Genomic DNA, 26,821 nt, shown 5'->3' with positions numbered 1-26,821 from the left:
ATTAGATAGGAAAAAACAGACTCCCAACTGACTTTTCTAACATTTGAATCTCCCCCAAAGTATGATTCTATTCCAAAATTTTCTAGTTAGAAACAGTCCACCACTACCTAATAATAAGGTAGCCAGACCTTCTAAGAAAAATTGGAATCCTCGACCAATCCCCAACTTAACCACTCATACCTGACAGTTGGTGATGGAAGACAGTGAGAATAGCTCAGTGGAGGGGCAAATGTGGAAGGGATAGGGGAGGGTGTAGAGAAGAAAGAGGGAGAGATGGAGGAGAAAGGGAAGATAGATGGGGAGATGGGGACAGTTGTAAAGCAAATATAGAAGAAGGTAAATTTACAAGTACAGCAGGGAATTGCTTGCTATGCCATAACTATGAAAACTCATATACAGATGGAGCCTCGCTCATCTAGGATTCTCTGCTGCGCCTAGGTGCACCAAGGCTTATTAGCATAAGCCTTTCATCTATTGTTCTCAACTGCAATACAATACAGAAAGAACAATACAGCAGGGGATTAAGGCCCGAGCTGTTTTCGTTCGCAGCGCAGTGATCAGGCTAAAAATCAGCAATTCTGCGCATGTGTATTGTGCGCACGCGCGCCGTACTTTCACAAAAGCAGTTTTACACAAGCTCTAGCAACGCTTTTCAGTCGCACTGCTGGCCGCAGAGTGATTGACAAGAAGTGGGTGTTCCTGGGTGGTAACTGACCGTTTTCGGGGAGTGTGTGAAAAAACGCAGGCGTGACAGATAAAAACGCAGGAGTGGCTGAAAAAACGTAGGCGTGGCTGTCCGAATGCAGGGCGTGTTTGTGACGTCAAAACAGGAACTAAATTGTCTGAAGTGATGGCAAGGTAGGAGTAGGTCTGCAACTACTCTGAAGCTGCACAATTTTTTTTTGTAGCAGTGCTGCGATCCTTTCGTTCGCACTTCTGCTAAGTTAAGCTACACTCCCAGAGGGCGGCGGATTAACGTTTGCACTGCTGCTAAAAGCAGCTAGCGAGCGAACAACTCGGAATGAGGGCCTAAATCATTACAGCAGGGGATTAAGTCCGACTGCCCTGGCTCAATTAATCCTATTAAAGGGATATATGAGGAGGGCTCCATCTGTATCAAAGTTTTGATCCCAGAATTTTGCACCATTTCAAAATGGCCTTTTAATCTACAAAATTTGATTTGTGTGAAATTGTGCATCAATTTCACTAATTGGTAGCTGAATGAAATAGACTGAGAGCTATCTCATGACATTTAGTGCTCTATCTGTATGTTCTGCTTTGGTTAGCCAATAGAGGGTCTCTCGCATTTATAAAACCAAATTGTTTTGCTGTAAGAACAAAACTGGTTTCTTTATTATAAAGTTAGGATTCTACGCTCAATGTACAAATATTGTTTTAAGATCCATTGCAATTTACAAAATATTTTTTTAATTTTCTTAGAAAAGGATAAATATGTCAATATTTTGTAGGTAAGCAGAATGGAGGACTGTCTGTGTTTGCTATGTCCTGGCTGTAGGATGTGCAGCTACTGTATGGTGGTTTGTGTTGTTCCTGTCCTTATCAATGGGTATGTACCATGGTACATGAAAGGAAATGGTTCTTTGGTATAAATATATCTATAGCACATTTGGTCTCAGAAAAAGCACTTGAGCTGTTTTCAAAAAACATTATCAGATGTTCATGTGTCTTCTAATCCAAGATGGCCACCATTGAACTAACAGTGCTAATATGTGTTTCACTGTAGGTCTGTTCTGAAACTCTGCTTTAGGGGTTCATACAGGAAGTGAGAAAAGCACCCCATAAGTTGTTCCTTTTGCTGTGGTAGACCTGTCGAATTCCAATGTTTTTCCTCCTGTATATGGGACTTCCTTTGGGTTCAAACTTTATTTTCCCATATAAAGGACAAAACAAGTAGGCAAAACAACGTAAATAAATATACCCATGGAGAGCCTTTCTACAAAATGTTAAGAAAAATTAGATACTGTACTACATAAATATATACACTGAGGTGTAGCCAGCAGTTAGGTCCATATATATATTTGAACACATACATAATTTTCAGAATTTGGACTCTGTACGCCACCACAATAAATTTGAAATAAAACTTTGGAAATGTAATTGAAGTTCAGACTTTCAACTTTAATTCAAGGAGTTAAACAAATACAGATGTATCCACGCTCCTCTTACTGTGATGCGGCATGTTGCATCACGGCATGCTGGATGGCATGCCAGGCCGCGACTATTCGCAGTCTGCGATCACTTCATTAATTCCTTTAGAAATATTATCTTCATATTTATTACATTATCTTTGTGTTACTCTTATAACTATTATAGTCAAAAATCTCCACCAAATCATATATTTGTGAGCAAATCTGGCTCTGATACTAGGCAGTGCCTCTCCAGCCATTGTCCTCACCTCACTGATGGTATGCAAGTCTCTCACCTGTCCATATGGACTAATCAGGGTGTATACCTGGGTAGTACTTATATACTCCTGGTCAGGATCCAGACTCACAGTTACAGTCTTTATCAGGACACGATTCAACTTTCTGTCTTTGTTGCAGTAACAGAGTGGTCCTCAATATCCGGAATTTAGATATCCTTAAGCCAATCCTTCTCTTGTCTTAAACTGTTATCATATTATCATATTATATGTACAGTACAATACATAAAACCAAAATCATATTAAATTTTCTTTATCAAAATATTTATTGCAAAATATCCAGGAGACTCAGAAATAAGAACTTACCATGGGATACTGGAACACTTAGCTGTGACTAAGGGGGGCATTTACTAAGCAGTGATAAGAGCGGAGAAGTGAGCCAGTGGAGAAGTGTCCCCATCAACCAATCAGCAGCTCTGTATCATTTTATAGCATGCAAATTAGAGCTGTTACTTCAGTGCTGATTGGTTGCCATGGGCAACTTCTCCACTGGCTCACATCTCTGCTCTTATCACTGCTTAGTAAATGTCCCCCTGAGTCTCCACAACCACAATGCCATATATACCGATACAGTGTAGTACATCCTCATACACTATTTATTTATGTATTTATTTATCTATTATTATTTATTAACAGTTTCTTAAATAGCACTGCAAATTTCGTTGGGCTTTCCAATTGGAAACAGCAGTGCTAAAATAATACAAAACAATTGGAAGCAACAACGATAAAACAAAACTGGGTAATAACAGACAGACATAGGGGTAGGAAGGCCCTGCTCACAAGCTTACAATCTATTACACGCTATTGCTGCAGCTGCGCCACACAGCCTTTCTCGGTGCACCAGGTCCTGTGCAAGTCCCTGTGGCTTTTTTTTTATGCCAAGTTGTGCTGCGCTTCGTCTACAACATACTTTGTATTTAAAACAAATACCTGTGCAGTTCAAGTTGTAGTCCAGCAGCTCTGGTACACTGTCAGGGGTGTTTCGCTGCATCTGCTTTTGTTAAAAAAAGATGCACGCTTAAAGAAAAAAGTTGCTATGCTACACCTCTCGGCGCAGCTCATTTGCACCGGGCATCTTGAGCCACATGGCTTATTGAGGCTTGGTGTGTGAGGACACATCCGTAATATGAAGCTCTCTGATGTAGGACAACTTCAAAATTAAAGGTCAAGAAAAGAAGGAAGAAAAAAACCTTCACAAACCAGCTACTATATACTTATGTATACTGATTTTATAGTTAGCATATGTTAAATGGGTTTATAATGCATCATCTATAGAAGCATATCAACCATGGACTATTCTAAAATGATGGTTTGTGGTTTATGGATTTTTGAGATTCATTTTTATATAGACATTTACCATATGCTCGCTATGAAATCGACATGCACAAACTTATACTACAGCTAATATGGGAAGATTTCTTTAATTTTAAAACTGCAGATAAAGAAATGTATTGTACTTCTGTCTAGCTAATGGCACCAGTGACAAGTACAGGGAACAAAAGTGTTTTGTGGTGGACAGTGTTTTGTAGAAAAACAAATTATATAAGAAGTAAAAGTGAAGAGCTAAATCAGACAGGCAATGCTGTAGTAGAGTTTTCACAGCTATGTATCAATGCAGTATTAAGTCTGGATTATTAGTTGTTACAGACACACTGAGAAGCAGCAAAGTTTTTTTCAACATATTGGTTGCTTGCTTATTAAAAGTTCTTTGCTCTGTGCCTGATTTTTCTGCAATCATTCTTTTTTTATTATTTATAATTTATGATGATTTGCTCTGCTTATTGATCAGTAGTGACTACAATCAGATAAATTTGCATGAGATAGGTACATAATCTATCCCATATAATGCAATGTTAACAGTTAATGGTGGAATAAAAAATAAAGCCTTGTTATTTGTCATCCAAAGAGCATAACATTTGTATTGTAGTCTCTTTAGTACAGTATAGTACACAAGTTTTGTATTTAACCCATGGTGATAAATTGACACGTTTCGTTGGTTGTGTGCCTGCTTCATCAGAATTACTGGGTGTCACTCACCCCAGTTTACTGTGTATCACTCACCCTAGTAATGCCCTTGGTACAGGATACCTCTTAATGTACCTCCTAATTCTAAAAGTGTAATCTATCAGAGACATCGTGGGGTATTCTATTAGTGCCAATTTTTTCGACAAGTCAAAAAAATTGAACTTTTTTCGCTGTTTTTAGGGTGAATTTGGATTCGAACTATTCAATTTCAGTGCCGTTTTTTTTCAACTTGTCGAAAATGCCGGCACTGGCAAAAAACACATGGCTCGGCAGTAAATTCACAGTCGATCCACGTGTTTTGTTGAAATTACACAGGGATTTTGAACTTTTTGTGTCCGTTTTCACCCATGCCAATTCGACCCCCAAAAAAGGATGAAATGGCATGGGCGGAAATGTACAGGTGAAAACACCCACAAATGAATACAGTGGACCATTTTTTCAGCTAGCTATTATCAATTATTTTCCTCCCAACTCTCCTGATGTAATTTCAACAGTCCTGATTCTCGTAGACTGCCATCAAAGCGGCCAGGTTGTTTGTTCCAACAGCTAGGAATAGCAGGGATGTACAGTGTATGACACAGTACATGGGTGTTTTGTTGGAAGGGACGGGTGCTGGAGGTAGTCTAGTGCTTAAAATCCAAACACTGCAATGTTGAGATTTATGGCATTGCTCTACTTAAGGCTCAGTGGGGATTGTTGTGTTCCAAGTAACCACAAGACTGCACAGTATGAGATATGTTTATATGCAAACGTGTCCCCAGATAATATATTTCAATGTTGCTAACTACAGTATATACTGTATAAGTTATAAATATAAAAATATGGATTTACTATTTATTGCAATCGTAAATGTCCCTTGTATGTTCACATCTTCTAGATCACTCTAAATATTCAAGAGAAGTTATAGCTTACTCTTGATAACCCTTCTGTGAAATCAGCAAGCTTTCAAGCATTTACTTGATTGAGAACAGAACATCATATTTCAAAAGATCTTTAATTCATAAAACATCCCACATGAACGACTACAGTAATTTAAGTAATAGATAACCAGGAAGTATTGGACAGAATGGGCACTGTAATGTTACTTATTTTGTCAAAAATTATGTGATAATAATAGTACAAGGCAATTAGTCTTAATCAGGATGCATTATTAATAATATTAGCTTTTTAAAAATGCTTTTTAAAAACCTGCTGTCTACTTCTCAATGCTTTTATGATTGTAAATGCTATAGAATGTTTTCCGAATAATTATTCCATTTGACCAGTACCTGCCTAACAACAATATAACAATATAACAATATAACAATATAACAATATATATATATATATATATATATATATATATATATACTTACTTTCTGTAAGGTTGTCACTTGTACTTACAATTGAGAGATGTATCAAACCTTTGAAAGAGACAAAGTGGAGAAGTTGCCCATAGCAACAAATCTCTAGTTTTCATTTATCTAGCACAGTCTATAAAATAGCAGTCAAGAGCTGATTAGTTGCTAACCAGTGGCAGATTTTACCTATAAAATCCACCACCCAGTCACAGTGACTGCACTAGCTTCACTATGACTGTCAGTGACTTCCTATTGGAAGCAGTGGTGCAAGTAGAAAAAACGTCTTATAGGTACTGGGTGCACGCGCCAAAAAATGGGTGTGGCCAAATACCACATGGGGCATGACCAATGAAAATGGGGGCGTGATACACATATGGGGGGTGGGACAAATACAGATATGACCCCAATAGTGCCAGATACACGTTGCCCCACAGTGCCAGATATACATTGCCCCACAGTGCCAGATATACATTGGCCCACAGTGCCAGATATACATTGCCCCACAGTGCCAGATACACATTGCCTCACTGTGCCAGATACACAAATGCCCCCAGAGTGCGAGATATACATTGCCTCACAGTGCCAGATACACATTGCCCCACAGTGCCAGATACACATTGCCCCACAGTGCCAGACACACATTGACCCACAGTGCAAGATACACAAATGCCCCCAGAGTGCCAGCTATACATTGCCTCACAGTGCCAGATACACAAATGCCCCCACTGTGTCAGATATACATAGCCTCCCAGTGCCAGATACACATGTCCCCCACAGTGCCAGATGTGCTCCCAGTGCCAGATATTCCCCCCCGTGCCAGATACAGAAATGCCCCCACAGTGCCAGATATGCTCCCAGAGCCAGATATGCCCCCAGTGCCAAATACACATGTCCCCGCGGTGCCAGATATGCCCCCAGTGCCAGATACACATGTCCCCCAGTGCCAGATATGCCCCCAGTGCCAGATATAGAAATGCCCCCAGTGCCAGATATGCTCCCAGTGCCAGATATGCCCCCAGTGCCAGATACAGAAATGCCCCCACAGTGCCAGATATGCTCCCAGTGCCAGATATGCCCCCAGTGCCAGATACAGAAATGCCCCCACAGTGCCAGATATGCCCCCAGTGCAAGATACACATGTCCACCCAGTGCCAGCTATGCCCCCAGTGCCAGATATGCCCCCAGTTCCAGATATAGAAATGCCCCCACTGTGCCAGATATGCTCCCAGTGCCAGATATGCCCCAGTTCCAGATACACATGTCTCCCCAGTGCCAGATATGCCCCCAGTGCCAGGTACACATGCCCCCCTTCTCCTGCTGCTCACTGCTGCTGCTGTCTTGATCATGTGTGTGAGGGGAGGAGAGTGCAGCCTGAGCATCTCCTGCTCCTCAGTCTCCGGCGGCGGTGCGGGTATCTACCTTTATTTCAGCGCCGATCTGTGAGCCAATCAAAGCTCACAGTCCGGCAGCCAATCAGGAGCCTTGGCTTCTGGAAAGCGAGCTCTGATTGGCTCACGGTCCAGCACTGAATTGAAGGTAGACACTGAGGGGCGGAGAGGCGCATGCTGCACTCTGCTCCCCTCATGCAGCAGCGGTGGTGGTGAGCAGCAGCGGAGGGAGGGAGCGGCGGCCCGTCAACGGTGGGTACGGCATACCCACGGCTAAATTCTTAAGGGTATGCCATACCACCTATACCCGCCCACTTGCACCACTGATTGGAAGTCCTACCTGTCGGTCACATACACTACAGGCAGTCACATTGGGAGGTGTTTCCTCCTTTCGGGACTACCAGACTGGGCTTCAATAAGCAGAGAGCTGGCTTCGTGTAAGAGGCCACTCCCTTCCTTTGGTGCAGCCCAATCTGGCTGCTATGGCCTGCAATCGATGTAGTTCATAGAAGTTGAGGGTGTCTACCCATGCGCCGGTCCAGGCACCTGCCAGACCCATTGTGCAGGTGCTGGGACCTGGGGCTGGCTGTCTCAGAGTGGAGCCACATGCCATGCATTACCCTGTAATTTTTACACATTGAAGCTATCTCTCTCCATTGAAGCTATCTCTGTCTAGATAAGAATTACAGTATTACTACAAATGTGAGGTGAAATCATTATTTTTTTACTGGGAGTTTTTCTGTAAACAAATGACATATAATCATGTTTCCAATAATAATATTGCACAAATTATATATTTTTTTTTTCATTTTTAGAAAGTCCATAAACAATTCATAAATAAATAATATTTGAATTTCATCTAAACAGATTCTTTTTTTTTTTTACATTTCCAGAACAAAAGCTTGAAAACAAAGCTACTATCTGGAAACAAGCTCTGCGGTCTTCGTGCTGAGGAGGTGAGTAATCTGAGTATCTTGTCTTGTGATGACTGGATGCTGATTCTTATTTACTGCAGGCATCCAACTTACACATAAAATCTCAGTGATGCATGTTTTATTGCCAAGGTATTTATGTTTAAGTAATAGCTTTATAAATGAGTATATTCATAGTCTGCCGTGTATAGAAAACTACTTGGTGATTTGACATTGTAAAGAAATATATGAAAGCTCAAGCATATTTGATTTAAAAAGACAAAGACATCTGCAAAACTTGGAGTAGCTCTGCATAGTGACATATTTAGCTTTCTGGGCTATTAATAAGATAAATGACAAATTTTATCTTATATTTTCTAGGTGGCTTATATACAAATCTTGCATTTAGTTGAAACGTTGGCACTAAACCGTAACCTTTTTGGTCAGTCCGCCACACACAGAAGAGTGACCGAATCCTAGTGAGCATGATGAGATTGTACAAAGAACTAGCACTGCTGTATGGAGGGTGTAGAGCTAAATGAAGCAAATGTGCATCCCGTAGCCATGCCCCCTCCCTGTGAACCACAAATTACTGCAATTTGGGGGAGGGACCTAATGACTTGACAGTCAGGTCCCACTACCCGAAGAGGCAAACAGCCTCCCAGAGAGGAGACTTTAAATGAAGGCAAGTATGCCTTTATTTTCAAGTGCAGTTACATGTCTATCAAGTACAATGTCTTGTGCAATCCCACTTCCTGGTCTTTGGAAATAACTCCTTAGGTCAGAGGTTCCCAAACATTTTTGAATCACGGCGTTCTAGAGTATCAGAATTTTTTTCACGGCACCCCTAGGCCAAAACTTTTTTATTGAGAGATTTAGAATAAATATTAAATGAAGTAAATGATGGTTATATGTCATCCTTAGGTTCAATTGCGTGGCGTGGGACAGGAATTGCTTCTGTTTGTCCACATATTATGATTGGCAGCCACCAACACTGGATTTGCCTGTTACACTGATCATAAATAATTTACAATTGTCCTGGACCAACAATCCAAGGCACCCCTGCAAGTGTCCTGAGGCTCCCCAGGGTGTCTAGGCACACAGTTTGGGAACCACTGCCTTAGGGTATAATAAGCAAAGAAGTTCAGTAGATATATTATGCACACTGTGAACAGCAGCACTCAGGGATATAACAGATGAAGCCAGGACCCCCTGCAATTTGTAGTATCCGGATGATACCTGTAGGTCGACAGTTAATAGGTTGACCATGAATTAGGTTGACATGGTCAAAAGGTCAACCTGGCAATAATCAACACAATTCCCCCCCCAATTTTTTCCAACTTGTTTATACTTTACCATCCATGTGAACAACAATTGGGAACAGTAACCTTGCCCGAAGCTTGGCAAGTGTAGCAAGCTATGTAAGGGGATGCGGTGCACTAATTGGGGTTCCCAGTTATTTTAAGGTATAAACGGCACCAAAAAAAATACAAAACTCATGTTGACCTTTACCGTGTCTACCTTTTGACCATGTTGACTTTTTTCCATGTTGACCTTATGTATGTCGACCTTTTAGGATCGACCTAGACACTGTTGACCTAATGATGCACACCCGCAAATTGTCAATGTTGCAATGTTTTCACATTTTTATCAGGATGTGAAAACATTGAACCTTGACGAATTGCAGGGGGTCCTGGTTTCATTTGTTATATTCCTAGACTGCTGCCGTACAAAGTCTGCATTTGTAAGGGTGTCATACAAGCCTCATCACGGGGGGGTAATGGGGTTAAGATAACATTGCTTTCCAGTGAGTTCATATATACACACACACAAATATACTTATATATATTTATATATATATATAAGCAGCAGTACGGTAGGCCATGGCTGTACCTACCTCTGTGTCGTCAGTGCACTCGTCGTCCATAAGTATAAGTAATACTATACTATCCATCCATCTACATTGTATACCTGTGGTGTTTTTTTTTTCTTTCTTCATACTAGTTTAGCAGTCTGCTGCTGACACTGTCCACCAGGTCCGTTATACAGTATATTATATTTAGATATAAGCACTAAGCAGCAGTACGGTAGGCCACGGCTGTACCTACCTCTGTGTCGTCACTCGTCGTCCATAAGTATAAGTAATACTATACTATCCATCCATCTACATTGTATACCTGTGGTTGCTTTTAGTTGTGCGCAAAATATGGAGAACAAAAATGTGGAGGTTAAAAAACTAGGGAAAGATCAAGATCCACTTCCACCTCGTGCTGAAGCTGCTGCCACTAGTCATGGCCGAGACGATGAAATGCCATCAACGTCGTCTGCCAAGGCCGGTGCCCAATGTCATAGTACAGAGCATGTAAAATCCAAAACACAAAAGATCAGTAAAAAAATGACCCAAAAATCAAAATTAAAAGTGTCTGAGGAGAAGCGTAAACTTGCCAATATGCCATTTACGACACGGAGTGGCAAGGAACGGCTGAGGCCCTGGCCTATGTTCATGGCTAGTGGTTCAGCTTCACATGATGATGGAAGCACTCATCCTCTCGCTAGAAAAAAGAAAAGACTTGCGGCAAAAGCACAGCAAAGAACTGTGCGTTCTTCGAAATCACAAATCCCAAAGGAGAGTCCAATTGTGTCGGTTGCGATGCCTGACCTTCCCAACACTGGACGGGAAGAGCTTGCGCCTTCCACCATTTGCACGCCCCCTGCAAGTGTTGAAAGGAGCACCCGCAGTCCAGTTCCTGATAGTGAAATTGAAGATGTCAGTGTTGAAGTACACCAGGATGAGGATATGGGTGTTGCTGGCGCTGGGGAGGAAATTGACAAGGAGGATTCTGATGGTGAGGTGGTTTGTTTAAGTCAGGCACCCGGGGAGACACCTGTTGTCCGTGGGAGGAATATGGCCATTGACATGCCTGGTGAAAATACCAAAAAAATCAGCTCTTCAGTGTGGAAGTATTTCAACAGAAATGCGGACAACAGGTGTCAAGCCGTGTGTTGCCTTTGTCAAGCTGTAATAAGTAGGGGTAAGGACGTTAACCACCTCGGAACATCCTCCCTTATATGTCACCTGCAGCGCATTCATAATAAGTCAGTGACAAGTTCAAAAACTTTGGGCGACAGCGGAAGCAGTCCACTGACCAGTAAATCCCTTCCTCTTGTAACCAAGCTCGCGCAAACCACACCACCAACTCCCTCAGTGTCAATTTCCTCCTTACCCAGGAAAGCCAATAGTCCTGCTGGCCATGTCACTGGCAAGTCTGACGAGTCCTCTCCTGCCTGGGATTCCTCCGAAGCATCCTTGAGTGTAACGCCTACTGCTGCTGGCGCTGCTGTTGTTGCTGCTGGGAGTCGATCGTCATCCCAGAGGGGAAGTCGGAAGACCACTTGTACTACTTCCAGTAAGCAATTGACTGTCCAACAGTCCTTTGCGAGGAAGATGAAATATCACAGCAGTCATCCTGTTGCAAAGCGGATAACTGAGGCTTTGACAACTATGTTGGTGCTAGACGTGCGTCCGGTATCCGCCGTTAGTTCACAGGGAACTAGACAATTTCTTGAGGTAGTGTGCCCCCGTAACCAAATACCATCTAGGTTCCACTTCTCTAGGCAGGCGATACCGAGAATGTACACGGACGTCAGAAAAAGACTCCACAGTGTCCTAAAAAATGCAGTTGTACCCAATGTCCACTTAACCACGGACATGTGGACAAGTGGAGCAGGGCAGACTCAGGACTACATGACTGTGACAGCCCACTGGGTAGATTTATTGCCTCCCGCTGCAAGAACAGCAGCGGCGGCACCAGTAGCAGCATCTCGCAAACGCCAACTCGTTCCTAGGCAGGCTACGCTTTGTATCACCGCTTTCCAGAATACGCACACAGCTGAAAACCTCTTACGGCAACTGAGGAAGATCATCGCAGAATGGCAATTGGACTCTCCTGGGGATTTGTGACATCGGACAACGCCAGCATTATTGTGCGTGCATTACATCTGGGCAAATTCCAGCACGTCCCATGTTTTGCACATACCTTGAATTTGGTGGTGCAGAATTTTTTTAAAAACGAAAGGGGCGTGCAAGAGATGCTGTCGGTGGCCAGAAGAATTGCGGGCCACTTTCGGCGTGCAGGCACCGCGTACAGAAGACTGGAGCACCACCAAAAAAAACTGAACCTGCCCTGCCATCATCTGAAGCAAGAGGTGGTAACGAGGTGGAATTCAACCCTCTATATGCTTCAGAGGATGGAGGAGCAGCAAAAGGCCATTCAAGCCTATACATCTGCCCACGATATAGGCAAAGGAGGTGGAATGCACCTGTCTCAAGCGCAGTGGAGAATGATTTCAACGTTGTGCAAGGTTCTGCTGCCCTTTGAACTTGCCACACGTGAAGTCAGTTCAGACACTGCCAGCCTGAGTCAGGTCATTCCCCTCATCAGGCTTTTGCAGAAGAAGCTGGAGGCATTGAAGGAGGAGCTAAAACAGAGCGATTCCGCTAGGCATGTGGGACTTGTGGATGGAGCCCTTCATTCGCTTAACCAGGATTCACGTGTGGTCAATCTGTTGAAATCAGAGCACTACATTTTGGCCACCGTGCTCGATCCTAGATTTAAAATCTACGTTGGATCTCTCTTTCCGGCAGACACAAGTCTGCAGGGGTTCAAAGAACTGCTGGTGTGAAAATTGTCAAGTCAAGCGGAACGCGACCTGTCAACATCTCCTCCTTCACACGCAACTGGGGGTGCGAGGAAAAGGCTATGAATTCCGAGCCCACCCGCTGGCGGTGATGCAGGGCAGTCTGGAGCGAGTGCTGATGCTGACATCTGGTCCGCACTGAAGGACCTGCCAACGATTACTGACATGTCGTCTACTGTCACTGCATATGATTCTCTCACCATTGAAAGAATGGTGGAGGATTATATGAGTGACGGCATCCAAGTAGGCACGTCAGACAGTCCGTACGTATACTGGCAGGGAAAAGAGGCAATTTGGAGGCCCTTGCACAAACTGGCTTTATTCTACCTAAGTTGCCCTCCCTCCAGTGTGTACTCCGAAAGAGTGTTTAGTGCCGCCGCTCACCTTGTCAGCAATCGGCGTACGAGGTTACTTCCAGAAAATGTGGAGAAGATGATGTTCATTAAAATGAATTATAATCAATTACTCCATGGAGACATTCACCAGCAGCAATTGCCTCCAGAAAGTACACGGGGATCTGAGATGGTGGATTCCAGTGGGGACGAATTAATAATCTGTGAGGAGGGGGATGTACACAGTGAAAGGGGTGATGAATCGGACGATGATGATGAGGTGGACATCTTGCCTCTGTAGAGCCAGTTTGTGCAAGGAGAGATTGATTGCTTCTTTTTTGGTGGGGGCCCAAACCAACCAGTCATTTCAGTCACAGTCGTGTGGCAGACCCTGTCGCTGATATGATGGGTTGGTTAAAGTGTGCATGTCCTGTTTATACAACATAAGGGTGGGTGGGAGGGTCCAAGGACAATTCCATCTTACACCTCTTTTTTCTTTTTTTCTTCTTTGCGTCATGTGCTGTTTGGGGAGTTTTTTTTGGAAGGGCCATCCTGCGTGACACTGCAGTGCCACTCCTAGATGGGCCAGGTGTTTGTGTCGGCCACTAGGGTCGCTTAGCTTACTCACACAGCTACCTCATTGCGCCTCTTTTTTTTCTTCTTTGCGTTATGTGCTGTTTGGGGAGTGTTTTTTGGAAGGGACATCCTGCGTGACACTGCAGTGCCACTCCTAGATGGGCCAGGTGTTTGTGTCGGCCACTAGGGTCGCTTAGCTTACTCACACAGCTACCTCATTGCGCCTCTTTTTTTTCTTCTTTGCGTCATGTGCTGTTTGGGGAGTATTTTTTGGAAGGGCCATCCTGCGTGACACTGCAGTGCCACTCCTAGATGGGCCAGGTGTTTGTGTCGGCCACTAGGGTCGCTTAGCTTACTCACACAGCTACCTCATTGCGCCTCTTTTTTTTCTTCTTTGCGTCATGTGCTGTTTGGGGAGTATTTTTTGGAAGGGCCATCCTGCCTGACACTGCAGTGCCACTCCTAGATGGGCCAGGTGTTTGTGTCGGCCACTTGGGTCGCTTAGCTTAGCCATCCAGCGACCTCGGTGCAAATTTTAGGACTAAAAATAATATTGTGAGGTGTGAGGTGTTCAGAATAGACTGAAAATGAGTGGAAATTATGGTTATTGAGGTTAATAATACTATGGGATCAAAATGACCCCCAAATTCTATGATTTAAGCTGTTTTTCAGGGTTTTTTAAAAAAAAACACCAGAATCCAAAACACACCCGAATCCGACAAAAAAAATTCGGTGAGGTTTTGCCAAAACGCGTTCGAACCCAAAACACGGCCACGGAACCGAACCCAAAACCAAAACACAAAACCCGAAAAATTTCAGGTGCACATCCCTAATATATATATATATATATATATATATATATACAATAGAGTCACAGCGCTTGCGGTCATAGGCATGCGCAGATGCCGACAAGGGGGTGCCACTCTGGACTTCCCCCCTCCGCGGCATTATGGTCTACTCTCCCCTCCCCTGTCCAGGACATAGACTGCTTACCTGGGTGGCCCAAGTGAGCAGTCTTATGTCCCAGAGGAAGGGGTGGAGGACATAGTCAGTTACCCAGTGGAGGGGGGAAGTCCAGAGCAGCACCCCCATGTCGGCGTCGGCATACGCCTATGCTCGCGGTACCATATTTGTATGTAGAATTCACCATCAAATATGCTGGTTAAATAAAGAGAGGCACTCACCAGTCTTTATTATTAAAATAAGCAATCTTTACTGTAGTATACAATCAACACATTAATCCATATGATGATTTCATGATCACAGGTCCCCCAGAGCATACAACCACATTCTGTGCACATACAAGCATAAATAGCAGTATCACAAATCATCTGTGTCCCAGAATCCAGGCACGTATGGAGTGTACAGTAAGTGCCTCTTAGTGGAAGTACCTCCCATTGCCTCATAGCAACAGGTAATGTTGCATGAATGCAGACAGCCAAGCTTACTTCCCCCATGCGTGTCATTAGATGCCACGTTTTCATTCCAAAACTGAGGAAACGCTACACTGTTACTTCAGGATATGCGTAGAAGCATTGAGCCATATGGTCTTGCGTTCCAACATTGTGGAAACATCACACTATTCCTACCACACACGCACAGTAGCATCAAATCACATCCTGCATACCACCATCCTAAACATATCACTTATATCACTTGCAGGCATGTCCATCTGATATATCACCACTGGTGGTGAATAAGGAGGTGTAATTATAGTTTAAAGTGCAACTGGTCACTTCAAAATTAATTTTGAGCACTTAAACATTTAACATCATTCTGGGACATAAATTAATATCTAAAATGCTATACAAATACTGTATATGTATATATATATATATATATATATATATATATATATATACTGCTACATGCCAGAGGCACACACAAGTAGGTTATAAGTATCCATAACATGTAGCATTACAATGATACATACGTATAGTATATAAAAAATACACATCTAACAAAATAGGAAATAAAGAAAAAAACCTAATGACCTCTCCCATATTAAAACAGTCCAATATATTATAATTTGATGACTAATATAGAGTTGTTTTTTTGAATATAGCATTCAGTTTGTAGGATTCGTCTACAGTAAGTTTTCAATTGTTGTTCAGCCCAGTGGGGCTAACAGCTCATAATCAATCTGCCAAGTCTCTTTTTAGAATAGGATTTTGCCTCTGTCATCACCATGCATGGGTTTGGGTGAATGAGTAAAACTAATTATGTACTTCAAGCTTGCCAGGGAGTGCTTAAGCAAGGCAAAGTGGAGAGCTACAGGTTTGTTGGATGATCCCTTACAAAGCACACCTTGTATCGAAGATTAGTGATTAGCAACCTGCTCTTTAAAGCCACAGATTGTTTTTCCAACATATCCCTGTCCACAAGGGCAATATACCAGATAGACAGGATCATCTGTTGTATAGGTGATATAATGCTGTTTATGGATTTTAGTCCCAGATGTGGATATCCCAAAGTATCATAGCCTGGCACCTAATGCACCCTGTGCATTTAAAGCAACCTCTCTGTGATTTTCTTAACCAAGTGGACTCTTGTTTAGGATTAAAATTCAGCATGGATCTCTTTAAGATATCTTGTAAATTAGGGCCCATCTTGCAGAACATTGGTCTTTTATTTTCCATGCTTAATTTGGGATTGGTTCATAAAATATCCCAATGTTTACAGACAGGTTTGAGTCAAGTTGGTATCAAAGGTGGTGGTAACTACCATTCTGATATCCTTCACTTCCAAACTTGTTACTTCATGGTTGCTAAGCTTTTGTCTACCCTTACTTAGGCCATTCTTAATCATGCATGGTGAGTAGCCTCTCTCCTAAAACTTGGATGCCCCCTCAAGCTGTTGATCAGTTAGTTCAGCTACTGAATTAACCCTCAAAACTCACATAAATTGAGATATTGGCAGTCCATTTTTGAGTGAAGGTGGGTGATGACTTCTGGTAAACAAGCTAGTGTTCCTATCAGTGGGTTTCTTACATAGAAACATAACTTACCGTATCACAGACCAATATATTAACACATCTAGAAATACAAGCAATTGTTCCTGTATATCTGGTGTGAAATGAAATGGAGTTGTTAGTCATAAACCATTGTTTTTAATTCCTCTTTTTATTGTCCACAAAGATACAGATATCATCAATGTATCAAAAATATTGCCGGTTGCTGGGATCGTACTTGGGGAAGATGTAATTTTTACTGTATTCAGCCATGAATAAATTAGCATCTGCTGGTGTTGAATTCAACCCCATCACAGTCCCAGCAACCTGCATGTAGAACAAATTGCCACACCAAAAATTATTATTATTGGGTATAAACTCAATCAAGGTACATACAAATTCTATAGAAGGACCACTATAGGGGCCCTTAACAAGTCTCTTCCATAAAACTTCTACTACCAGAATCACCTGGAATCGTTGTAAATATCAATGATACATTCATAATTTCCAAAAATAATCGAGAATATTAGTTAAGATTCAGAGCAACAACAAAAAATGTGTTGTGTCCTAAACATAGCCAGGCATCAGAGTAACAGTAGACAGCAGTGTATGATCGACAAATTGGGCCATTGTTTGTAGGACAGAACTCCTGGCAGAACTAAGGGATCTTCCAGGGGGTCTGTCTAAGTTCTTAGATCATGATCAAGATCCTCATATGGATCAAAATGTTGATCTTATTACAATGAATTTAATGAAGTAAAGGTTTGCTTATTTTTATAATGAAGACTGGTGAGTGCTTCTCCCATTGTGAATATATATATATATCTCAACACCCGCAAATTATCATAACCACACCCTGTGCATAGTATTACTACTCTTTTGCCTATTTATTTATATCACAATGTGTTAGCAGTGTTAATTTTGACAAGGATTTTCAATTTAGTTTTATTCTTAGGGAGTTATTCAGGTTTGCTTGCAAACAAAAAAGCAATTGGGCAAAACCATGCAAAACCGTGTTGAAGTACAGGTGCCCCACATGTTACATCTGCCCCAGATGTAACATGTATAGAGAGAGTTAGATTTGGGTGGGGTGTGTTCAAACTGAAATCTTAATTGCAGTATACAAATTAAGCAGCCAGTATTTACCATGCACAGAAACAATGTAACCCACCCAAATATAACTCTATTTGCACTTGTTACATCTGTCCCTCCCATGGTGCAGCATTGTTTTGCTCAATTGCTAACTTTTGGTTTGCTAACAAACCTGAATAACTCCCTTAGTTGCATTCTTAAAATTGTAGTTGATTTAAAGTCACATTTTTGTATTTCTCTGACGTCCTAGTGGATGCTGGGACTTCCGTAAGGACCATGGGGAATAGCGGCTCCGCAGGAGACTGGGCACAAAGTAAAAGCTTTAGGACTAGCTGGTGTGCACTGGCTCCTCCCCCTATGACCCTCCTCCAAGCCTCAGTTAAGATTTTGTGCCCGGCCGAGAAGGGTGCAATCTAGGTGGCTCTCCTGAGCTGCTTAGAAGTAAAAGTATACTTAGGTTTTTTATTTTCAGTGAGTCCTGCTGGCAACAGGCTCACTGCAGCGCGGGACTAAGGGGAGAAGAAGCGAACTCACCTGCGTGCAGAGTGGATTGGGCTTCTTGGCTACTGGACATTAGCTCCAGAGGGACGATCACAGGTTCAGCCTGGATGGGTCCCGGAGCCGCGCCGCCGGCCCCCTTACAGAGCCAGAAGAGCGAAGAGGTCCGGAGAAAGCGGCGGCAGAAGACGTTCCTGTCTTCAGATAAGGTAGCGCACAGCACTGCAGCTGTGCGCCATTGCTCTCAGCACACTTCACACTCCGGTCACTGAGGGTGCAGGGCGCTGGGGGGGAGTGCCCTGAGACGCAATAAAACTTGATAAAAACCTTATGTGGCTAAAGAAATGCATCACATATAGCTCCTGGGCTATATGGATGCATTTAACCCCTGCCAGTTTTCCAGAAAAAAGCGGGAGAAAAGGCCGCCGTGAAGGGGGCGGAGCCTATCTCCTCAGCACACAAGCGCCATTTTCTTTCACAGCTCCGCTGGAAGGACGGCTCCCTGACTCTCCCCTGCAGACTACACTACAGAAACAGGGTAAAACAAGAGAGGGGGGCACTATTGGCAGCTAATATATAATACAGCAGCTATAAAGGGAGTAACACTTATATAAGGTTATCCCTGAATATATATAGCGCTCTGGTGTGTGCTGGCAAACTCTCCCTCTGTCTCCCCAAAGGGCTAGTGGGGTCCTATCCTCTGTCAGAGCATTCCCTGTGTGTGTGCTGGGTGTCGGTACGATTGTGTCGACATGTATGAGGAGGAAAATGAAGCAGAGCAATTGCCTGTGTTAGTGATGTCACCCCCTAGGGAGTCGACACCTGACTGGATGGTTGTATTTAAAGAATTACGTGACAATGTCAGCACTTTGCAAAAAACTGTTGACGACATGAGACAGCCGGCAAATCAATTAGTGCCTATTCAGGCATCTCAGACACCGTCAGGGGCGCTAAAACGCCCGTTACCTCAGATGGTCGACACAGACCCAGACACGGATACTGAATCCAGTGTCGACGGTGAGGAGACGAACGTAATGTCCAGTAGGGCCACATGTTACATGATCACGGCGATGAAGGAGGCATTGAACATTTCTGACACTACAAGTACCACAAAAAAGGGTATTATGTGGGGTGTGAAAAAACTACCAGTAGTTTTTCCTGAATCAGATGAATTAAATGAGGTGTGTGATAAGGCGTGGGTTTCCCCCGATAAAAAACTGCTGATTTCTAACAAATTATTGGCACTATACCCTTTCCCGCCAGAGGTTAGGGCACGTTGGGAAACACCCCCTAGGGTAGATAAGGCGCTCACACGCTTATCAAAACAAGTGGCGTTACCGTCTCCTGATACGGCCGCCCTCAAGGAACCAGCTGATAGAAGGCTGGAAAATATCCTAAAAGGTATATACACACATACTGGTGTTATACTGCGACCAGCAATCGCCTCAGCCTGGATGTGCAGCGCTGGAGTGGCTTGGTCGGATTCCCTGACTGAAAATATTGATACCCTGGATAGGGACAGTATATTATTAACTATAGAGCATTTAAAGGATGCATTACTATATATGCGTGATGCACAGAGGGATATTTGCACCCTGGCATCAAGAGTGAGTGCGATGTCCATTTCTGCCAGAAGGGCGTTATGGACGTGACAGTGGTCAGGTGATGCAGATTCCAAACGAGTAGTATCACAGGGGTACAAATTGGAATTCGAGACGTCTCCCCCTCGAAGATTCCTGAAGTCTGCTCTACCAACGTCTCCCTCCGACAGGGAGGCAGTATTGGAAGCTATTCACAAGCTGTATTCCCAGCAGGTGATAATCAAGGTACCCCTCCTACAACAGGGAAAGGGGTATTATTCCACGCTGTTTGTGGTACCGAAGCCGGACGGCTCGGTGAGACCAATTTTAAATCTAAAATCCTTGAACACTTACATAAAAAGGTTCAAGCTCAAGATGGAATCACTCAGAGCAGTGATAGCGAATCTGGAAGAAGGGGACTATATGGTATCTCTGGACATCAAAGATGCTTATCTCCATGTCCCAATCTTCCCTTCTCACCAAGGGTACCTCAGGTTTGTGGTACAAGACTGTCATTATCAGTTTCAGACGCTGCCGTTTGGATTGTCCACGGCACCCCGGGTCTTTACCAAGGTAATGGCCAAAATGATGATTCTTCTTCGAAGAAAAGGCATCTTAATTATCCCTTACTTGGACGATCTCCTGATAAGGGCAAGGTCCAGGTAACAGTTAGAGTTCGGAGTAGCACTGTCTCAGGTAGTGTTACGTCAGCACGGGTGGATTCTAAATATCCCAAAATCACAGCTGATTCCAACAACACGTCTACTGTTCCTGGGGATGATTCTGGACACAGTCCAGAAAAAGGTGTTTCTCCCAGAGGAGAAGGCCAGGGAGTTATCCGAGCTAGTCAGGAACCTCCTAAAACCAGGCCAGGTGTCAGTGCATCAATGCACGAGAGTCCTGGGAAAAATGGTGGCTTCTTACGAAGCGATTCCATTCGGAAGATTCCATGCAAGAACGTTTCAGTGGGATCTGCTGGACAAATGGTCCGGATCGCATCTTCAGATGCATCAGCGGATTACCCTATCTCCAAGGACAAGGGTGTCTCTCCTGTGGTGGTTACAGAGGGCTCATCTTCTAGAGGGCCGCAGATTCGGCATTCAGGATTGGATGCTGGTGACCACGGATGCCAGCCTGAGAGGCTGGGGAGCAGTCACACAGGGAAGAAATTTCCAGGGCTTGTGGTCAAGTATGGAAACGTCTCTTCACATAAATATCCTGGAACTAAGGGCCATTTACAATGCCCTAAGTCAAGCAAGGCCTCTGCTTCAGGGTCAGTCGGTATTGATCCAATCGGACAACATCACGGCAGTCGCCCACGCCAACAGACAGGGCGGCACAAGAAGCAGGAGGGCAATGGCAGAAGCTGCAAGGATTCTCCGCTGGGCGGAAAATCATGTGGTAGCACTGTCAGCAGTGTTCATTCCGAGAGTGGACAACTGGGAAGCAGACTTCCTCAGCAGACACGACCTCCACCCGGGGGAGTGGGGACTTCACCCAGAAGTCTTCCAACTGATTGTAAACCGTTGGGAAAAACCAAAGGTGGACATGATGGCGTCCCGTCTCAACAAAAAAACTGGACAGATATTGCGCAAGGTCAAGGGACCCTCAGGCAATAGCGGTGGATGCTCTGGTAACACCGTGGGTGTACCAGTCGGTGTATGTGTTCCCTCCTCTGCCTCTCATACCAAAAGTACTGAGAATCATAAGAAAGAGAGGAGTAAGAACTATACTCGTGGCTCCGGATTGGCCAAGAAGAACTTGGTACCCGGAACTGCAAGAGATGCTCACGGAGGATCCGTGGCCTCTACCTCTAAGAAAGGACCTGCTCCAGCAGGGACCTTGTCTGTTCCAAGACTTACCGCGGCTGCGTTTGACGGCATGGCGGTTGAACGCCGGATCCTGATGGAAAAAGGCATTCCAGATGAAGTCATCCCTACCCTGATCAAAGCCAGGAAGGATGTAACCGCGAAACATTATCATCGCATTTGGCGAAAATATGTTGCGTGGTGTGAGGCCAAGAAGGCCCCCACAGAGGAATTTCAATTGGGTCGTTTCTTACATTTCCTGCAAGCAGGACTGTCTATGGGCCTAAAATTAGGATCCATTAAGGTTCAAATTTCGGCCCTGTCGATCTTCTTCCAGAAAGAACTGGCTTCAGTGCCTGAAGTTCAGACGTTTGTCAAGGGGGTACTGCATATACAGCCTCCTTTTGTGCCACCAGTGGCACCTTGGGATCTCAATGTAGTTTTAGGGTTCCTAAAATCACATTGGTTTGAACCACTCACCACTGTGGACTTGAAATATCTCACATGGAAAGTGGTAATGCTGTTAGCCCTGGCTTCAGCCAGGCGTGTCTCAGAATTGGCGGCTTTATCATATAAAAGCCCTTACCTAATTTTTCATTCAGACAGGGCAGAATTGAGGACTCGTCCTCAATTTCTCCCTAAGGTGGTTTCAGCGTTTCACATGAACCAACCTATTGTGGTACCTGCGGCTACTAGGGACTTGGAGGACTCCAAGTTACTGGACGTAGTCAGGGCCCTGAAAATATATGTTTCCAGGACGGCTGGAGTCAGAAAATCTGACTCGCTGTTTATCCTGTATGCACCCAACAAGCTGGGGGCTCCTGCTTCTAAGCAGACGATTGCTCGTTGGATTTGTAGTACAATTCAGCTTGCACATTCTGTGGCAGGACTGCCACAGCCAAAATCTGTTAAAGCCCATTCCACAAGGAAAGTGGGCTTATCTTGGGCGGCTGCCCGAGGGGTCTCGGCTTTACAACTTTGCCGAGCAGCTACTTGGTCAGGGGCAAACACGTTTGCAAAATTTTACAAATTCGATACCCTGGCTGAGGAGGACCTGGAGTTCTCTCATTCGGTGCTGCAGAGTCATCCGCACTCTCCCGCCCGTTTGGGAGCTTTGGTATAATCCCCATGGTCCTTACGGAAGTCCCAGCATCCACTAGGACGTCAGAGAAAATAAGAATTTACTTACCGATAATTCTATTTCTCGTAGTCCGTAGTGGATGCTGGGCGCCCATCCCAAGTGCGGATTGTCTGCAATACTATTATTATTGTTATTGTTATTAATATTATTGTTACAAAAAATCGGGTTATTTATTGTTGTGAGCCATCTTTTTAGAGGCTCCTAAGTTTTATCATACTGTTAACTGGGTTCAGATCACAGGTTGTACGGTGTGATTGGTGTGGCTGGTATGAGTCTTACCCGGGATTCAAAATCCTTCCTTATTGTGTACGCTCGTCCGGGCACAGTATCCTAACTGAGGCTTGGAGGAGGGTCATAGGGGGAGGAGCCAGTGCACACCAGCTAGTCCTAAAGCTTTTACTTTGTGCCCAGTCTCCTGTGGAGCCGCTATTCCCCATGGTCCTTACGGAAGTCCCAGCATCCACTACGGACTACGAGAAATAGAATTATCGGTAAGTAAATTCTTATTTTTTCTTTTGCTTCGTTTTAGTCAAGATTTAGTCAGTGGATCTCAGTTTTAGTCTAATTTTAGTCAATGTTTTAGTGGGACATTCTGACCCGATCGCTCGCTGCAGTTGTTCACAGCGCAGCGATCAGGTCGGAACTGCACATGCACGGCGCCGCAGTGCACCGGTGCATCTTGGAGGGCCGAAGGCTGTCGTTCCCTAGCGATTGCCTCTGCCTGATTAACAGGCAGAGGTGGTCGCTGGGCGGGAGGGGGTGGCACCGCCATTTTGGGGGCGCGGTCTGGCCAAAGCAGGTGTGGCTGGACCGTGCGGGGGCGAGCCGCAGAGGCTGCGTGATGTCACATGCAGCCGCTGCGACCGCCGGGAGTTACTCAACAAGTACAAAAGCATCGCCGCTGTGCGATGCTTTTGTACTTGTGTGGTGGGGGGGGGGGCGGACAGACATGTGGGGCAGGCTAGCCCTGTGCTGGGCGTCCCCCCGCATGTCTGGGAACATGATCGTAGCTGTGCTAAAGTTAGCACAGCTACGATCAATTTAGAATGATCCCCTTAATCTTAACTTTTGCACACAGTTTAATGGTACTGTAATGGATTTTGTTGAAGAACATTTCTCTAAAAATCCCTTGAGAAGTTAGCATACCTTTAACTATGTGTTCTGTAATCTAAGCTCAGTAAGCTGAGAATGTATTACATACTGAGTCTGATTTACGGTGGTACTCCCATATATCATACACACATTAATTACTTAAGTTTGTTATAATAAACAAGTGAAATACACAGTCAGATTTCCTGCACCGCAGGTCATATTTATTTTCTGCAAATATCTAGAACACATAATAGTTCTTTAAAAATTTAAAACCCTACTTCCAGTGATCATTTTGGCAAGGATTTTAAATGTAGTTTTAGTCTTAGTTGCTTTTTTTTGCTTTGTTTTAGTTAAGATTTAGTCAGTGGCTCTCAGTTTCATTTTAGTTTAATTTAGTCTAATTTTAGTCCTGAAATAAACTGTAGTCGATGAATACTTTTGGTTAATAGTTTTGAAGACAAAACTAACACTGCGTGGTGGTTGACCATACTTTGTTCAATATTAACAACTATTCTTGATTGTAATACACATGTGACTTGTAGAAAAAATGTATACACAATATTACATTATTGTTTTGACAACAGAGTTTGATTTTTCTCTACTTGTAACAATTCAGCCACATGTACATGAATTCTTAATGCTCAGAGGTCTTATTGTCATGGTTTGTTGTATTGGAGTTTTCAGAGAGTCATTCCACTCAGATGACTGCATATGATTGCTTATCAGGAGGTCAGTTAAAAGCTTGACCTCTTCATGTACTGCAATGCATGGCGAGAGCAGGGAAATCTAAAGTTAACATTATAATAAAGCTAGTTTATTATTCATGTGTTGTTTCTTTTTTTTGCAGTCGAAACGCATACAAGCCCAGTTGAAAGAACTTCGGTATGGAAAGAAAGATTTAGTTTCTAAGGTAAGTTCATATTTTAATTCTATTGTATTTGCTTAACCCCTTCACATCTGGTGATGTTTTAGACCTTTCTTTGGGACCACAACACATTTAACAGCATTACCATATATTGCTTACACCAAGACTCTCTACCTATACTATACTTTATTGTGGTAGCACAGGACCTGATTCAGAGATGTACTGTACACATACCTAATGCATACTTGCCTACCTGACCCTCTCCATGAGGGAGAAAATGCTCTGTTCCTGGACTTACCTGGTAATGTATGATTGCCATCACCTGTGGTGAGCTAGTTAATTGATAAGAAAGGTGTTTCACCACAGGTGATGGCAATCATACATTACCAGGAAAGTCCAGGAACAGAGCATTTTCTCCCTCATGGAGAGGGTCAGGTAGGCAAGTATGACCTAATGGTTTGCATACAACTCCAGTGGTGGGTGGATGGTGCATTCGCAGGGCACGTTTTTGCCCATGGGCTGAACAAGTCCTTTGAGATCCCACACAGTGCCCCCTATGCCACAGCCTGATTGACAGACTGCCAGTGTTTGGGGGCAGTGAGTTGGTGGAGCTGGCCAGTGTACCCGAAAATGGGGAGCATGTCGCCCCCATTTTCTGGTATTGCCAAGGATAGGGTATACCCAGAGATAGATTTGGGTGGGTTATATTGTTTCTGTGCAGGGTAAATACTGGCTGCTTTATTTTTATACTGCAATTTAGATTTCAGTATGAACACACCCCACCCAAATCTAACTCTCTCTGCACATGTTATATCTGCCCCACCTGCAGTGCACATGGTTTTGCCTAACCGCTAACAAATTTGCTGCAGATCTGAATTAGGCCCAAAGTCACAGCAGCGATGTTTTTCCTGCATCCATTTCTGAATCAAGCCTATAGTAAAATAGGTATTTTTTATGTATATTATACAAGAAACAATATAAGAAAAATAGAAATACAGTATGATATACACTCTCCATAATTTTTTTCCATATTCACTCTTACCAATTACCAAAGAGTTGGTGCTTGATCTGGAGAGCGGTGGGTGGGCAGCGGAGGTGGGTGGGCATATGGGCGGATGGCTGTGATCGCTCCTCCACGCGGCATGTGCTGGGAAGAGAGGCTGCTGCAGCAGTCAGCTGTTTCTCTCCAATCTTTAAGTGCAGCATTGTACAATGGAAGGAGGAGTGGGGCCAGCCAGACCCTGGCTCCTGATGGGCCCCTCCAATGGGCCTAGATTAAAACTACCCCCCCCCCCCCTCTCGACGCCACTGCTGCAGTGCAGGCTGAGTGGTACCAGACTGAAGCAGTCCTGTCTCCTATTGCAGGTGTTAGCGGGGCTCCTGGGACATAGTCAACTAACTCTGCAGCAGCAGCAGATGCACCACAGAGCTCTGTTGGAAGAGCAGCGGTCACACTTAGAAACACACATGTGTTGCTATACATGCAGGTGCCCCTTAAGGGCTTGGAGCCCAGAGGCTGGTGGCGTCATTACCTCTGGGAGTTCTGATAGTAGTACTGCAATGTCACTAGTACCTTGCACCTTGTAAGACATTGTTTATTAGAGGAGTTTCAGGTGTTAGAGATACTAGTTCCTTTCCTTCTGACTTTACCATTGTTTCTGATGTTCCACATGTGAATGAAGCAGAAGTGTCACTATGGTGTTTACTCCAGAATATGTTCCGGTTTTCCCAGGATGGCATTGCTGATTCTGTTCCTGGATCACTGTATTTGGAGATCCTTAGGCAATACATTACTCATGTGGGGCTTATTTGAACAACCAAATAGCAGGACTTTGCATTACTTGTCTCTTCTACAATTCCTCAGTGTGACAGGGCAATTGAGGAAGCCAAGAGGAGACTAGTGGCTGTTTAGTGCACTTTTTAATGATACACTGGGATGTGTTATTGATTCATGATTGGAGGCCCGCCCTTGCTCCTCTGCTTTAGAAGAAAGTACAATATGCCTGTTTGGCAGAGTCATCACCTCTCCTGCTGCCCACTGAGGAGGGTTGAGTCTTTGACCATGTCTCATGAGTAAGACTA

General features: G+C 43.9%; 1 protein-coding gene across 2 annotated transcripts in view; it reads left to right on the top strand.

The window, feature by feature from the left end:
- Nucleotides 1-26,821, top strand: part of LUZP2 (leucine zipper protein 2) — a 1,124,237-nt gene that overhangs the window by 776,189 nt on the left and 321,227 nt on the right. For both annotated transcript variants that reach the window (XM_063944341.1, XM_063944342.1), the window contains exons 6-7: nucleotides 8,090-8,152; nucleotides 24,722-24,784. In XM_063944341.1, the coding sequence (XP_063800411.1) occupies nucleotides 8,090-8,152; nucleotides 24,722-24,784 (126 nt within the window). The remainder of the gene's footprint in view (nucleotides 1-8,089; nucleotides 8,153-24,721; nucleotides 24,785-26,821) is intronic.

Source organism: Pseudophryne corroboree, chromosome 11 (assembly GCF_028390025.1).
Source record: "Pseudophryne corroboree isolate aPseCor3 chromosome 11, aPseCor3.hap2, whole genome shotgun sequence".
Lineage (NCBI taxonomy): Eukaryota > Metazoa > Chordata > Amphibia > Anura > Myobatrachidae > Pseudophryne > Pseudophryne corroboree.
The sequence above is the reverse complement of the archived record's forward strand: the minus strand, read 5'-3'. Positions and strand labels throughout refer to the sequence as shown.